The sequence below is a fragment of the Pollicipes pollicipes genome, unplaced genomic scaffold (genome assembly GCF_011947565.3).
Source record: "Pollicipes pollicipes isolate AB1234 unplaced genomic scaffold, Ppol_2.1 Scaffold_2555;HRSCAF=2994_pilon_pilon_pilon, whole genome shotgun sequence".
In the NCBI taxonomy this organism is placed as follows: Eukaryota; Metazoa; Arthropoda; class Thecostraca; order Pollicipedomorpha; family Pollicipedidae; genus Pollicipes; species Pollicipes pollicipes.
In genome coordinates, this window is record NW_023596136.1 from 40,643,601 (window position 1) to 40,660,452 (window position 16,852).

At 57.9% G+C, this 16,852-nt stretch overlaps 2 protein-coding genes and 1 non-coding gene across 3 annotated transcripts in view; 1 reads left to right on the forward strand and 2 right to left on the reverse strand.

The window, feature by feature from the left end:
- LOC119101195 (titin) overlaps positions 1–8,702 on the reverse strand; it is a 54,551-nt gene extending 45,849 nt beyond the window's left edge. Inside the window, exons 1-7 of the mRNA XM_037224486.1 lie at positions 8,608–8,702; positions 7,667–7,868; positions 7,028–7,131; positions 6,184–6,279; positions 4,394–4,591; positions 3,849–3,947; positions 1,069–1,221 (exon numbers count right to left, since the gene is read on the reverse strand). Coding sequence (XP_037080381.1) covers positions 1,069–1,221; positions 3,849–3,947; positions 4,394–4,591; positions 6,184–6,279; positions 7,028–7,131; positions 7,667–7,709 — 693 coding nt within the window. The 5' untranslated portion in view covers positions 7,710–7,868; positions 8,608–8,702. The remainder of the gene's footprint in view (positions 1–1,068; positions 1,222–3,848; positions 3,948–4,393; positions 4,592–6,183; positions 6,280–7,027; positions 7,132–7,666; positions 7,869–8,607) is intronic.
- On the forward strand, positions 2,491–2,562 carry TRNAE-CUC (transfer RNA glutamic acid (anticodon CUC)). The gene has a single exon. It is a non-coding gene; the product is annotated as a tRNA-Glu (tRNA).
- Positions 8,703–10,185: 1,483 nt separating the features above from the next.
- On the reverse strand, positions 10,186–16,799 carry LOC119098214 (spectrin beta chain, non-erythrocytic 2). The gene is made up of 6 exons (XM_037221145.1): positions 16,752–16,799; positions 16,179–16,329; positions 15,224–15,361; positions 14,080–14,196; positions 13,030–13,161; positions 10,186–11,972 (listed from the first exon to the last, which is right to left on the reverse strand). The coding sequence occupies exons 2-6, from the start codon at positions 16,326–16,328 to the stop codon at positions 11,784–11,786; spliced, it is 726 nt and encodes a 241-aa protein (XP_037077040.1). The 5' UTR covers position 16,329; positions 16,752–16,799; the 3' UTR covers positions 10,186–11,783.
- Between the last annotated feature and the right edge of the window lie 53 nt (positions 16,800–16,852).

Below are 16,852 nucleotides of genomic sequence, written 5' to 3' on the forward strand. Positions count from 1 at the left end.
GGTCAGGAGGCTCAGTGTCACGGCAGGTCAGGAGGCTCAGTGTCACGGCAGGTCAGGAGGCTCAGTGTCACGGCAGGTCAGGGGCTCAGTGTCGCGGCAGGTCAGGGGGCAGTGTCACGGCAGGTCAGGAGGCTCAGTGTCACGGCAGGTCAGGAGGCTCAGTGTCACGGCAGGTCAGGAGGCTCAGTGTCACGGCAGGTCAGGAGGCTCAGTGTCACCTCAGGTAAGGGGGCTCAGTGTCACGGCAGGTCAGGGGCTCAGTGTCACGTCAGGTCAGGAGCTCAGTGTCACCTCAGGTAAGGGGGCTCAGTGTCGCGTCAGGTCAGGAGGCTCAGTGTCGCGGCAGGTCAGGAGGCTCAGTGTCACGGCAGGTCAGGAGGCTCAGTGTCACGGCAGTCAGGAGGCTCAGTGTCACGGCAGGTAGGAGGCTCAGTGTCACGTCAGGTCAGGAGGCTCAGTGTCACGTCAGGTCAGGAGGCTCAGTGTCACGTCAGGTCAGGGGGCTCAGTGTCACGTCAGGTAAGGGGGCTCAGTGTCACGTCAGGTCAGGAGGCTCAGTGTCACGTCAGGTCAGGAGGCTCAGTGTCACGTCAGGTCAGGCGGCTCAGTGTACGTCAGGTAAGGGGCTCAGTGTCACGTCAGGTAAGGGGGCTCAGTGTCACGTCAGGTAAGGGGGCTCAGTGTCACGTCAGGTAAGGGGGCTCAGTGTCACGTCAGGCCGCCATCGGGGACTCTCTCGCCGCGGCATGACCGAGGTCACCGAGGACATGGATCAGCGAGTAAGCTATCACATATTGATGTACAGTCCACAACCAATCAGGAGGGAATAGCTTGGAAGCAGCAACAAGCTCTCTAGCGGACACAGATGCCGCCACAAACCATTCAGCTTTATAGTGAAACTTACGCTCTCTACACAAATGACCTGTAAGCGTACACCCCCTTTCCCTTGTCACCCGATGCGGTGCGAACTGATAAGCTGTCACAGTACCTCATGGGCTGTCATCACATCTTACTGCCTGTCCACGTACAGCATCGATAGTGCTGCCACCCAGCGGTCACCAGCCGTACCTTGCACCGTGCCAGCGCGGTCCGGAGCTCCGGCAGCGTGTTGACCTCCAGTGGCTGCTGTACCAGCGGCTGCTGCTGCCGCAGCCACTGCTGCACGGCCTCGTGGAGCTCGGAGAACCGGCGCCGGTCATCCGGCGTGTCTCCGCTGCCGCCCTGCCGATAAGGACACGAGCAGGGATGAGGACGAGACAAACCGACACGCGGAGGTGGACTTAAAGTCTCAAAATATGCACATTTTTGTAGGAAGAGGGACTACTACCAAGCCGTTCCACACATTGCACTGTTTGGAATGAATCATTGAAGCGAGTCCAATGTGGATGACGGACCTAGCTTTGGTTCATTGTACCCACGAATCATTTGAACAAGTGGTTTATCGTTTGATTCGGTACGTTTACCAAAAGTAGTATGATTGCAATATTTCAACATGACAACAACTCGACCACGTTCGCACGTTATCTGCCATCCACCCCTTCACACGACTTCGTAAAAAACAAATTAATGAATACAAATATAAATCGTCAACACGTGTCAGACAACGACAAGCGAGAAATGATTACACAGCGGGAGCGTCAAAATCCTCTAGCCTAATACGAAACTCATTGCCGGTGCGAGAGGCGATGATGGCCGGCGGCAGGCGGCTCCAGGGTGAGACCGCGCGATACGACAAAAACTCAGCGCGCCGCTGACAAGCGAAGACCTGGCGGATCACGGGCACTCGCCGCTGCCGCCCGGACAACACGCTGGCATACGGCGGTATGTCATACAGCTCGGCATACAGCTTTATTTCCATTGATAGCTTGGTTGAACCCCAATGCTCACAAACGTATGGAAGCAATGCGAAGGAATGCGTCGCCAGGCGCCGTGTAATAGTAGCATTGTTCACGTGGCTTGGCGATGAATTGTTCGTCACAGAAGACAGGTGAGCGCTCAGAAACGAGCCCTCTCATTACAGAAACGGAGCGGTCGCATGCCGTCACCAGCCCCGGGCCGGGCCGGCACGCGCCAGGCCGACCCCGTCGCCGTTGCCAGAACACAAGCCGGTCTGCGTGGAGAAAACAATGGTCAGCCACCCGGCGCCACGTTGGCCGGCTCCCAGAAGCCCTTGACATTGAGGACGTCACTCACGACGGGAATGAGCCCCTCAGCGCCACAGACAGCCGGTAAACATGTTTAATCTCGGCCGACGTTTGAGGAACGGCCGTCTGCAGGGCCTGTTGGTGGCAGCTGAGTGCGCGGGCCCTCCGTTACGTCAGTGGCCGGGCGGAGGCCACTGGCAGAGCGTAATCACTGAACGCGCCAGGAGCAGACGTCAGCCCGGTCGTGAAACTGAAAGGGGGTAAGAATAGAACCCACTGGCGGCAGTCCAGCAGCAGTAGACGAGCAGCAAATTTAAAATCCGCGGAACAGCGCGTTGCAGGCACCTCCCGCATGGTCTAGTGGCTAGGATACACGGCTCTCACCCGTGAGGCCCGGGTTCGATTCCCGGTGCGGGAAAGCTTTTCAATTAAAAAATGACCATTGCGATATGGGAATACACCTGTGCTGTCGACGCGGAGAAAGCAAGTTTGGTGAACATTTGTGCGCTATAGAACGACTGATTGACCACCCGCACCGAGCCTTTAAATGGCGGTTGTATGCACTGCTATCGTGGTGTAACGAGCCAGCACCATGCTGCAACCACGTTGAAACGAGAGAATTTCGTGCCGCAGCCCCCGCCAAACGAAAGCTAACCATCGAGTTTTTTCGTTTCTGGTGTTGGAATTCCACTCCGAAGCCGTCTTTCTCTTCTATGCCCGTTCGTCCACATCCTGCTGGGTATCAGACGGCAACGCATGCGCCTCTGACTAGGCAGGCTATGCAACACCGAGCGTGGTCCAGCAGGTGATCGGCTCTAACGAGGCAGGCTAAACCAGCACCGAGCGTGGTCTAGCAGGGGATCGGCTCTAACGAGGCAGGCTATACCAGCACCGAGCATGGTCTAGCAGGGGATCGGCTCTAACGAGGCAGGCTATGCTAACGCCGAGCGTGGTCTAGCAGGGGATCGGCTCTAACTAGGCAGGCTATACCAGCACCGAGCGTGGTCTAGCAGGGGATCGGCTCTAACGAGGCAGGCTATGCCAACGCCGATCGTGGTCTAGCAGGGTATCGGCAGAAGGAGATCATCCACCGAATGGCTAGCAACAGCATCGAAACGTCAGGGAGGGGGATGCTGGACACCAGTCAGAACTGAGCATATAGGCAGTAGGTTTGAGGCCCGCATTAAGTATTTGTGGTCCGTAGGATGCTCTGCACATGCAGTTTAGGAACCTGGGAGGGAGCAAGAGTTATGGAAATAGTTGGGATGGACTACGGGGAGACGAATAGTAGGGCCACAGTAGGGGCAACATTGAGATATGGAAAAGCTCAAGGAAGCCCACCCCCTCCCCACATGCCCCACCCGTTACGCCTTTCCCGAGGCGGCGCCAAAGGACGGCGGGCTCGGCTCGGTCTTCAGCTCCATGGGAAGTATGGTGAGCACGGGTGAGATGGGCTCTCACGTAAATTCGCAAATGGTAAGTCTTGAATCTTATTCAGATTTGTTCTCCTTTCATGCAGCGCCTCCTATGTTAGGCCTGATAATGTCAGCATGCTGAAACAACGAAACCTAGCTGCAGCATTGAAGTCGCTCGCGCCGCATCACTGATGCTGCACCATCGGCACAGCGGCGCACGGCGACAGGCGTCCGTGTACCTGATCTGCTCCCATCACGAGCGGGAGAGAGCCCAGTGGCCTGCACTCACCGCTCTGCTCTCGATCTGCTGACCACCAGGGGCGGGAGCTGAGCTGCCCGAGTCCGGCTGCACTCCTCCGGCGGCTGGGCTCGCGTTTGTCGGCAGCGCCTGACGAACGGAGGAATGCAAAGGTAACGAACCCCGAACATCATCGGGGAATAAAATCCCGTTTTGTTGGCTTTACCATCGTTTCGTTTGCCCTGAGGATCAACAGATCGTAAGTGCACCATGACCCTGTAGTTTTGTTTACGTTGTCTGATGAAATCTTACTTCGGAACATTAACGCCATAGTCGCGAATGGCCATGAGCAGAATCGGGTTATCTCCACGCAACATCAAGGATACGGAGGCCGCTGCCCCTTGTACCCTCATCAGTCTTTTAACTCTCACCTCGTTCCCTAATCGACGCCCATAATCTGTTTGATAAAGGTAGCCATATGCAATCAGAGAAAAGTTGTCAGCAAGTGGGCCGACACACTCCACTGGGTACACATGTTCAGCGCACTCGGCGCTCTCAGACGCGCCACTCGATATTTCGCACCGGTCGACCCTGACCTGCTGCTGCTGCTGCTGCTGCTGCCGCTGCTGCTGCTGACGCTGCTGTTGCTGTTTCCGGACCTCTGCCACCTGCCGGAGGCCGGCGACGCGCTGCTGCAGGCCCTCCAGCTGGCTGATGACGCAGTCCAGGTCGCTGACCATGTCACCGCTGCGGGCGGCCGGCGCCGCGGCCAGCAGGCCCTCCGACACCGGCACCTGAGGCACGCGGCAGCGGCCCGCCGTCAGCGGACAGCGCTGGTCTGACGCGCGAGAGTAAGGCGGCCTACCCCGAGCGGCGGACACTGGCGCGGGATCGTGCCCTGCCGAACGATACAAACAAACTCTACACGATGGTCCTGGCTGGTATGGTCCCATCTCTATACGCTCCAATCGATCAAAAGTATGCAACAATCGGGAATCACAAGGAATCAAGAGGAAACGTTCCTCAAAGTCGAACTGAAAGCATGTGCACTGCCTGGCACATCACTTGACTACAGCACAGCACGCTACAATCCAGCGAGAGCAATCACGCTCTCGTTCAGAACGCCGCTGCTACTCAGAACACCACCGCACGGACCGTCGAAAGCGTGAGTGGCTTGACGGCCTTTAGCTGGGTTTTTGCCGGCCTGCGCGGGCTTGGCGGCGAGCTCGACAGTCGCCGGCGCATGTTGACGGCCGTCGCGTCGCTACTCCACCAGCACGTATATCGCCGCTGGCCTGTGCTTTTGTGGCGGCCTGGACACAACACCCTACCCCAACAACGTGCCGCATACACGTCTTTTTAGGAGCAAAGGCAGCACGTGTGGACCGTAGGCACTCTGTAGCCGGCTGATTTGTGACGGGAGCGTCGAGAGGCGGCTACAACGCTGATAAGCGTACTCCGCACCGGAATGATGAAATAAATCAATGGCAGCTCGCATCTCACAACCTAAATGTGTAGAATCCCTGGCACAAGGACCGGGTGATAAGCCAGCGGGTACATCGCGCCTTCCGTGTAATACCTTTGGTACTTCTGCGACGCATACTCGCCTTTCCGAGACAACCGAGCCATACAGATAATCACAGAATAATATTCCGTCACCGTAGTAGACTAGCGCTCGATAAAAGGTTGGAACCAGCGCACACCGCACGACTCAACCAAAACAATAAAAAAAACGATACGCGTGTGCTTTATGCACGTCAGTAAGGACATGGCGTGTTCTGTAAGCGTAAACATGTGGCTGTGTAGCAAACACAGTATGTCTACCTAGTCTTTTAATGCCGTACAAAGCAACCGCATTGTCCTGCCTGCTCCGCGCCCCTCCCCTCCCCGTCAGTTCCGGGCCGGCGCGTATCCGCGTGGTGAGCGGTGTGAAACCGGCACGTGGGCAAACCGCTGCGCCGTCAGCCCAGTGAAGTGGTTCACCCCGTGTCCGCTGGATGGCAGTGCGATCGGGACCGGAGGCGCGCGCGTTGAGACTCGCCGCGGCCGTGTCTCTCCGCACCACAGGTGCAGTCGCCGCCCAGACGCATCTGGTCTGTCCCAGTGATGAGCGGCGGCCGTTTTTGTCGACAGCGCGAGAAGACGGAAGCCAATTGTCCCCGACAGGCACGAGATCAACGAGAGGAAACAGCACGACCCGCCTCAGCCAACGAGGCGACACCATATGGCGGCAGGGGAAGAGCGGGAGGGTGCCACACATGCCCGGTGTTGCTGGTCACCGCCGCTGCTCGGCCCGCGAACAACGCTCCTAATAAGCACACGCGCGGATTGAGCGTGCGGGGCGGGGGCGGGGGGGGGGGGGGGGGGCGGCAGAGGGTCTCTCCACCTCCTCCGACTGCGGGGTCTCGTCTCCGGTGGCTTCGGGCGCGGCCGCGGTCTTGTCGTCCGAGGCCGGCGTCATCTTCTTCACATCGCAGAGCATCTGTCAAGGCACGACCGACACCCTCAGACACTACCACGGTGTTTACGAGGCCTGTGTCAACGACCGACACCCTCAGACACTACCACGGCGTTTACGAGGCCTGTGTCAACGACCGACACCCTCAGACACTACCACGGCTGTTTACGAGGCCTGTGTCAACGACCGACACCCTCAGACACTACCACGGCGTTTACGAGGCCTGTGTCAACGACCGACACCCTCAGACACTACCACGGTGTTTACGAGGCCTGTGTCAACGACCGACACCCTCAGACACTACCACGGTGTTTACGAGGCCTGTGTCAACGACCGACACCCTCAGACACTACCACGGCGTTTACGAGGCCTGTGTCGACGACCGTTGCTCTCTGGCACTACCACGGCGTTTACGAGGCCTGTGTCAACGACCGTTGCTCTCTGGCATTACCACGGCGTTTACGAGGCCTGTGTCAACGACCGGTACTCCCAGGTACTACCACGCCGTTGACAAGGCGTGTGCAAACGCAGTCTGCACAGCACCAGACACGCCTATTTTCACTACGAACAAAGCGACCAGCCCTTATAGAGCTTTGAGTACAAACATGTAGGCGCTTGCAATCATATTGACAGAAAAAGCTAAACAAAAGAAAATCGGGGCACAGTCATTCATGACGTTTTGCGGGCTTTTCTTGGTCCCCATAATACAATGCAGTTTCAAGGCAGATGAACTTTCGCTGAGTATCTGTTCCATGGAAGGCTCATTCCTCACCTCCTCCAGGGTCGATGTCAGCGACTGTACTTCAGTGGATAGCGGCTGCCATCTGGTGGTGACCTCGTCAACGAAGTGGGTCGCAGCCTTCTTCTCGTCAGCACCTGCAAAAGTGCCAATATAGAAGTGTGTCCTTGCGGCCTGCAGATTCTGAGGTAATGACCTGGGAAGATCTGGCGGAACCGCACTTGCCATTGGTAGATTACGGATAACTTGTAACTTACGGATAACTTGATCATTTCCAAATGTGCAATATCAACACTCGCGTACCAAAAACGGAGCATGTCAAAAGACACAAGCAAAGTCTCAATACACACTCACATGCTCCATGCCCAGTGCGTAGTGGCCCCTGGCCACACCACAACCTTGATAGTCACTCACTGATCACCCATTGCTCCACAATGACATCCCCTCCCCAGCGCCGGCTGACCCCTTTCCTGGCCGGCTGACCTCCCCGGCACTCGCTGATCACCCACCACTCCAAAACACCACCCCGTCCCCAGTGCCGGCTGACCCCTTTCTTGGCCGGTTGACCTCCCTCCCGGCACTCACTGATCATCCATCACTCCACAATGACATCCCCTCCCCAGCGCCGGCTGACCCCTTTCCTCGCCGGCTGACCTCTCTTCCGGCACTCACTGACGTCACCGTCACGGATCAGGTCATCGGCCGCCTGGCGCATCTCCAGCAGCGGCTTGTCGAAGTCGTGCAGGAGGCCGCCGTCGGCCAGCAGAGCGCCGGCCTCGGCGGCGACGCGCGGCCCCGGCGCCCGCCGCGCCAGCCGCACCGTCCACACGTGCACCGTCTCCTCCACCAGGGTCAGGTGCGTCACCACGCGGTACTGGCGACACAGAGCGCCGGTCAGCGCCGCCAGCCGCAGTCCGTCTCCCGGGCGCCGCCGGGCTTTGGGAGCCGGCAACGGCTTGGTCGGCCGAAAGACATCAATGGAGTGCATGTGTTCTGTGCGTAGGCTGAATTTTCATGGGCTGACGCCGTGTCCCGAACGTGGCCCCCAAGTCCGGCTGCTGGGTCCACCACTAAAGCTGAGAGGGCGTTCCAGATGACGCGGTTAGCAGCTGATTCGCGACGCGTACATGCTACGGTGAGGTCACAGCGACGTCACAGAAAGGTCACGGAGACGTCACACGTTTAACCGGACAGTTTCACCTAAGACGACCTAAATCCTACCAGCCCTACTGGGCATCATGCTCACACCGCCCCCCTTTTGCGATGCGTTATCAGCAACAACCGAATCAATCCCGCCAGCGGTTTGTTGCGTGTTTGGTGCAACATCTGGATCAAGCGCTGCAGCTGATGACTGATGAGATGTGCACTGATGGTGACTGATGAGATGTGCACTGATGGTGACTGATGAGATGTGCGCTGATGGTGACTGATGAGATGTGCACTGATGGTGACTGATGAGACGTGCACTGATGGTGACTGATGAGATGTGCACTGATGGTGACTGAGATGTGCACTGATGACTGATGAGATGTGCACCGGGCGCGCCCTCGCCAGCCGCAGACGTCCAGTCGACCCCGGCCGCATCAGCCGACGGTTCCGGCAGCGCCACTGACCCTGTGCACGACGTAGTTGAGCCGGACGGCGCGGCGGCGGGCGCGCTGCCGGGTGCTCGCCAGCCGCGCGTCCAGACGGCGCAGCTGCTGCGGAGGCAGGCGAGCGGCGACCGGCGCCGTTCGAGCGGCGCGCAGCTCGCCCTCCACGCGCGCCAGCGACGAGAAGAACGTCTGGAGACGGGCGGCGCGTCAGGGCCGGCGGGCGGCGGCGCGGGTCAGGAGGGGGTGGGGGTGGGGGAGGTGAGAGTGGGCAGACATTAAACTCGGCACTGCCTAAACCGCACGTACTTTATATCGAGTGTATAGCTTAGCCATACGGGCTGTTCGAGGCCGCGGTTCTATTGTAACTTGTTCAGCTGTATGAGTGACAGGCTAGAATGTCACTGGAAGTTCTCGTAAGGCAGCGAAGGGGTCGCTTGTAATAAACGGTCGCGCTGTTACTGATAATACCACAGTAGTCTGACCAAACCACAGAGTAATTATACTCAGCCCGTCTGCAGGATAGCACTATCGTGCCATGCAACACCATGACAACAATACAGCCTTGCGGTAACGCTTCAGTCAGCCTCAGCCCGGGACCGATCGTCGCTCTGGAATCCGCATAACCGCCCACTTGACATCTGGTGTAACCGCGTGACGCACATATCAGTTGGTCATGTCGCAGTCAGTGCGTGTGGCACTGCTATCACTCCAGCTGAAAGGGGGCGTCGCGTGCTGTTTACGTCGCAGCTGACGCTCAGCCGGCGCCTGAATGGGTCACGCACGCTTGACCGAGGTCGGGCGCGGACGGCGGCACGCCCGCCTCACAACAGGCCACGCACTCTGCAGTGATCTGCTAGGGGCGGCAGGGCCGTTAGTGCAGAGGGCCTTATCTGCGAGTTCCTCGGGAAAACTCAGCACGACCCGTATCAGGGGACCCGCACCTAACATCTAAATCCCCAAATCTGGCCTTCTTCTCCTCTATCTCGCTTTATCCTGCATCCTCGCGACACCTCGCCTGTCCGGAGCAGACTGCATGCGTCAGCCGCGAGTGTGCAGAGAGCCTCGTGGGAAGGGGGACCCCGACCGGGTACCCAGCGCGCATGCGCAGGTTAAAGCTTGGCAGTTGCCCCCCCCCCCCCCCTCCCTCAGGCGCATGCAAGTCTGCCCTACGTTTAACCATTTGCACCCATCCCATAGCCCTGGAATTATCATTTCTGATAGAAAGGGCTCGAATATAAACAACCAATCTAAATCCCCAATCTTTTCCCAACCTAAATCCCCACTTTTCGGAGGTCATCAGTGGGCCGGAACAACACTGTTCTGCGGGGCAGGGCGAGTGCGATCGACGTCCGGCTTTTCTTGGCGGTGGCTTATCGCTGATACCACCGGCCCGCGATTACCGACCACCGTCTGATACGTTACGAACGGGCTGCGCCACCTGAAGGACTGGATATTTTACGGAGCTGGCCGGCAGACCCTAACGTGGCGTTGTAACCACCCAGAGTTAATTACGCCCCTCAAGCAGGCCTCCGCAGGGTCCGTGCGGGGGGGAGGGGCAAGCAAAACACCGCGTCTGGTCGCTTAAGATCGATTCAGAGTTACCCTTTGCAAGCAGGCCTTCGCGAGGTCCGTGGGGGATGGAGGGAGCGAAGCGTCTGGTCTGGTCGTTCAAGATCGATCTTTACCTGTATTTCGCGTGCGGTGTCGCGTGGTACGGTAACGACCACGAATGGCGTGGGGGAGGGGTAGGGGGGCCAATTCCGCCCACCTCTGGACCTAATGGGGTTGAGCGCCATTCGCACTGAAATCATGCATCGCAATCCGATGAATTGCAAACACTTTAATGAAGCAACTGGCGGCCAGGTAAGCTTGCTTCTTGTTTAAATCGTATTTCCAAGTCTCAGCTCATCTAATCCCAGCTTTCCCGACGCACGGTATCGCCGGCCGCTGGAGGAGTCGGTTACCGAACGGGATCCACAGTGAGTCATGACTCGTTACCTCACTGAGCACGCCCCGCTGACATTACACTCATCCATGCAATTTTGCGAGGCGTAACCTACACTCGACTATGCACAAAAATGTTACGGCAATGAGTTCAGTGCGCATCGATAGCCTCCACCACGTATATCAACAGCGCTCCCCTCGCTGGCTCCCACAGGCGTCCAGGTACGAAAGCAACACAAAGTTCATCTGCATGGGTTGCTCTGACCAGGGGCTCAGTACAACCTTTCCCTATAACGCGCGTTCACGCCATTTCGCACTGCAGTTTGTTGTGAACCACGTCCGGGTGGGAAGGACACCCCAGGTGTCTTAACAGCTGTCGGACTCATGGATTTATGTTAAAGTCTTGACCAGTGACGAAAACACGACCGTTTCCAAGGTTCCGAGTAAGTAAGTGCATCAAGTAAGCCTTAGCCGTGATTTATCACGACAAAACTACCACAGAGCTGCAAAAAAGCTGTGAGACAGTTTGCACCCAACTTTTACAACAGTTTGCCCAAAGCCGGAAAGAGACCAGGCAAGTTTTGTACAGAAGACTCGCATATGGATAGATTACCGAGAAGTCGTACCATGCGACCGAAAACGTGGTTACCTTCGTTTCAGTCATACAGCCAAGGTATAAACGAAAACACTGGTGCGGAACTCTGTCCACTGCATCAAAGCGCTTCTCTTCAATGCAAATAGACCATCATGTATTTCGTAACACGCCTGGATTCAAAAGAAGCAAAGCATCATCTTCAAGCAGTTCGCGGCCCACAGAAAGACACGGTTGTGAAGGCCGACCCCCGTGGGACGAGGTACGCAAGCACGCACGTTAGTTACATCACCAGGGACCCAAAGCATTGAACAAGAACTGTCAGCCCCAGCGGGTAGTCCCAGTGCCCAGCGCCCTAATGCATCATGCACACCAAACATAGTTTCATGACGAACTGAAGCCACCGACATCCACACCGCAGCCCAAAGCGAAACACATACACTTCCACTGTTTATTACGAGCAAACCAAGCACTTACTCGCGAACAACTGAGATAAATGCCTTCTAAAGCAAAACGCACAACGCAAAAGAAAAAGTGTAACACGCAAGAAAACAACAGCAAAGTGCAAACTACAGCTGCCTCGTGCACGAGATTCCAGCCAGAGTTAGTGTCGGCTGCCGGCCAGCGTGCGTGCTGAGCGCGGGGGCGGCCGGCGCCGCTAGGTGGGGCAGCCGACCAGTACCGTGTGCTCCTCCAGGATGACGGTGACGCTCTGGGGCGCACGCGCGCTGCCGACGGCCGGGTCCTGCGCCCTGTCCAGCAGCGTCTCGGCGCGGCCCACCCAGCTGGCCACGCTCTGCAGCGGCGCCGGCAGCCGGCCGTCCAGATGCGCCTGCCACTCGTCCAGCTGCCGACACAGGCGCCGAGACCGTCAGCGGCCGTCGCCGTCGCGTGAGACGGGCCCGCCGCCGGCTCGGCCCCTGCCGGCACGTCTAGCCGAGGTCAGGGACGCCGGCTGGACTGACAACTCCTAATCAAGGCGGCCGCCGCCGCTACCCTGAGCCGCCGTGGCATTCAACGCACAGCAGCCTTAGGTAAGAGGACGCCGTTTTTGAAAAGCAGCTTTAAGCTGAGCTGAAAATTGGCGCACAAACAAGACATATCAAGCTGTGTCTACAGTTCAGCGTGGTGACTTTACAACGATCTCAGTCCTTGATGAGGTAAGTTGTTCAGTGCATTAGCGAGGAACGTTATTCACATAGATGAGACAGTAGTAATAGCCTTATTCCCCAGACAAAAACCAGGAGAGTGGAGATACAGATTGGTTGATATTTCGGCAACATGCCTCTATCGAAACAATGGCAGATGTGCTATTGTTTTGATAACGGCATGTTGTCGAAATATCAACCCATCTTTACCTCCATTCTCCTGGTTTTTGTCTGAGGAATAAGGCTATTACCACTGTCTGCTCTCAGTTCTTCTTTGACTCTCTCTGATTCGGAAGCGGAATTCACAGCAATGCCAAGAGGTGATTTCAATCACCGCGCACATGGTTGGTTGGCTACTTGGGATTTAGGGCGCGTCAACCACACAGTCATACACCGCCCATTCAGTGCGCGCGTGTCCACGAACGGAAATACACGCGGCAGTCCTATGGCACGGCAGTACAGTACATTATGCATGAGGACGAGCTGTAACTGGACCCACAGATGATTGAATTGTGATTCTCTTGCTCGGTTTTGTCCAATAGGATCCAGTCCGCTGTACCCGACCAAAATGCTACAGGAAGCATGGATATTTCGCTCACTGGGCAATGTGGGCACTCAAAATGGCACGCAAATGGGCACTCAAAAGAACCCGCTCATAACCGGATGCCTTCATGTCAGCTTGTCAGATTGTCCCGGCTGTCAGCCTGGCCCACTTCGCGAGTACCGCCACGGCGCTGGGCCCGGCCTGCCCCGTACCAGTGTCTCGAGGGTAGTCCAGTCCTCGTCGGCCCGCTGCCAGCCGTCGGCCGGCATCAGGTCAGCCGTCTTGCGTAGCTCGGTGTACCGCAGCCGACGCTCCGCAGCCTCGGTGCGCGTCGAATGGTACCTCTGTCGGCGGAGCAACACGCTGGCAACCGATGCCGACGAGGTGCAGGGCTGCGGTGCTGGGCTTAACGACGCATGCTACGCAAGGGAGGAGGCGGACTACCAGGTTTTAGGAAGCGGCTGTCATGTAACGACGAGAATGTAACGGATAGCGACAGTGCGTGTCACGCTCTTGTCCGGGCTCCAGCCATGGCGGGTCGTGTTGACCTGCCGACGTCCGCCTACGTGACATGGCTCATCTGATATGCTGCCTACCACCCTGACCACTATCTGCTATTACGTCATCATGAGGTCCGATGCCAGACATCTGATACCGTCAGATCCGGTGTCTGATATGCGACATCCGAGGTCTGATAACCATGTGCGGCATGGCTGGGGTGCGGCGATAATAACGTAACGCATCGGGCTTCCCATGTAAAATCGAACTGTACACACAATCGATAGTAATGGGAAAGCTATTGTTCCGTTCCTCCTGCATGCAACCACTTGAAGTGTAATTCAGAAACGGGAAGAGGGGAACCAAAAGAAAATAGAACGGGAGTTGGAGAGATGGCGTGGGAGACCGGAAACAAATGTGGGCTCTAAAATGTGAAACTACGGTTGCAAGCCTTTACTCAATCACTAAACGGTGCAGTAACGTAACCTTGTGAAACCCGGGGATTTTTAGCCCACAGTCTAGAAATATTGCACATGCATAGTAAATAAACGAACGAGTGAAACAAAACCGCCCTGTTTGCATTGGCAACGCAACCTCGAATATATCACCGACTAATGTTTATTCGCTGACATCACCAACTTATCTTCACTAGTGTTAGTTTATGTTCATCAAGACGACAAGACCGACTAAAAAAAGACAATGGCACTACATCTCTGATGAGGGATGATGGCAACCAAGCCGCAAAGAACGTCTTCTCTGCTCACCTCAAAATTGTCCTTCTCTGGCGACCGAATGTTTCGGACGATGCGTATCGTCCGGATGATCCAGACAGTGATCTCCATGACCTCCTGTTTGGGGGTGCGCTGCTCGCCACTCGCCGACTGAAAAAGGCGTACCATTAGGCACGCACCAGTGATTCTCACGCTGGGCGGCGGAGACAATACAACACCAGGGAGCGTGCTCGGTATCCGGTGAGGGAAGGGTGGCCCAGTTCTTGCCGACCTTCGCCAAACACCACAGGCGAAGGAACACGATGCTCTACGCGTAACAGTCTCGGGTCCGGCCTCTCCACCCAGGGCTGACACGATGTCGTTTAAGGCGCTAAGCCTCACCGCATCAATGGGGCAGCGGCGGCGCCAGACCTCCGCCCCACCCACGTGTCAGCCATGCCCTGGCCATTGAATGCAGCGTGGCCAGTTTTTGTGCGCCGCGCGAGGGCTACCACTGGCCATTCACACGCATCAGCGTTCTTTCGCCGGAGCGCAAGGCAGCGCACTCACGTAATCCGGTCAAGATCACCGTGGAAGATACGTCCACTTTTTACACATCGCCTTCCGATTGAGCAAGCAAACATTCCTATCAGCTCTGCCGCAGCAGCGTGCCCCTCCCCCCCCCCCCCCCCCCCTCCACACCGGTCTATTGGCCCAGCGCCAGATACAGCTGGGTGGGAATCACACGCGTCCAACTGAGGCCAGCGCAGGTTCAAAGCGGGCGCCGCAGGACGGGTCGCTGGGTCAGCAGACAGAGGCGGGCCGCGGCACTTCGGATGTGCTCCCAGCTGGGAGCCAGCTCCGCACGGACCCAACCAGCCAGCCGACATCGCAGATGCCGAGGTGGCACAAATTAACGATAAATGCAAGTCAAACAGCACATCAGCCAACTCGCCTCCTCGCTGAAACTGGTATTAAACCAGCACCACCTCATCCTGCGACATGCTAAATATAGTCTCCCAATAGCCATGCTCGGACTGGCTGTGTCTGCTGTACCTATTGTAACAACCAATACCTCGAGCGTACGGGACTAGAATGCCCCACACCGCGCCCACATCGAACCCAGCTGCTACGTCGGCCCTCAGACCCACCCAGTGCGTTAGACGACTGCCTCGCAGCTGCACCTCCATCACTCACCCGGCTGAAGTGTCTTGGGTTTGGGGTACTTGTGCACGAACTGGGCCACGTACGTCATCACCGACTTCTCGTCCGGCTCCGGCACGTCCACGTCCTCGGGGTCCAGAAGTGGGGCGATGCCCAGCTGCTCATCGGCCGCCTACAGCGTCACAGGCTGGGTCAGGCAGGGTCACAGGCCGGGTCAGGCAGGATCACAGGCCGGGTCAGGTAGGGTCACAGGCCGGATCAGACAGGGTCACAGGCCGGGTCAAGCAGCGTCACAGACCGGGTCAGGCAGCGTCACAGACCGGGTCAGGCAGCGTCACAGACCGGGTCAGGCAGCGTCACGGACCGGGTCAGGCAGAGTCACAAACCGGGTCACGCAGGGTCACAGATGGGGTCAGGCAGGATCACAGACCGGGTCACATACGATCACAGACCGGGTCAGACAGCGTCACAGACCGGGTAAGGCAGAGCCGCTGGCCAGGCCAGGCAGGACTACAGGCCAGGCCATGTAAGACCGGGTCACAGGCCAGGTCAGGCGGGTTTAAAAGTCGGGTCAGCCGGGGTCACCGACGCCCCACGTCGGTGGAGTGTTACACCGCGCCCTAGCCCGGCGGGACTCTCTGAAAGGCTGGGTTTATGGGCGGGTGCGCCGTCTATCGTCCATCCAACGGTACACCCAGCATTGTTTTTGTCCTCTGTGCCGCCAGCTGAACCGCGTAAACAAATGTCCACATTTCAGAACCTTTCAAGGTCCTGGGTCATGGCCATTTTTTAAAGACTTGGCCACATATCACGTTCTCAGCGGTGCGCACCAGCACAGCTCACCTCCTCCGAGCTTTTTACGAGTTTTATCCGAGAAGAGAGATGGACATCCCGGCACACATATACACAATCCATCGATCTGTGACCCCACGCCGCGTGAAACCACCGGCGCCCAGCCACGCCGACAGCGGCAGCCGGCCGGTGCACACCTTGAAGGCGGCGCCGAGCCGGTTCAGTGAGGTCATGCGCTCGGCGGCGCCGACGTCCACGGCCGTCGGCTCGATGCAGTGCACCACGGCGACGAACGCGCGGCCATCGCGCCACGACGGTCCGAAGTCCTGGATCTCGATGCCGTACATCCTGGCGGGGCGGACAGGCGGCGGTGGTACAGCTCGCGGCGTGCGAGGCGGAGCAGGCGCGCTCCGGGTCGCGGTGCGGACAGGCGGTGCTGCCAGTGCAGACTGCACCGAACGCCCGCGTAACATCGGCGGGACCGTTTGCGTTAACAGCGACAGCGGCGCTAAAAACACGCTAAAACGACATTCGCAGAGGGGAATGAGAACCGGTCATCTTCCACGCGCATGTCGCGCAAACCGGTCAACCGTACGCAGCACAGACCAGAGACATCCCAGTACATACATCATCAGCATCCAGAGACGGCTGCGGCGAGCTGCCCGCCGCCGCCCTCATGCGGGCGGTGCCTGGCGCGTGAAGAGGACGCATCACTCAACAGACCATCCGGCAATCCGTCCGCGGCCCCTCCCCTCGCCCCCCGGACTCACTGCGTGGCGCCGCGGGCCCAGCTAAGCAGCGCCTTGCGGGCGCCGGGCTGCGGCTGCTGCGGCCGCGGCTGCGGCGGCGCCCCGTTGGCCTGCTGCTCCGG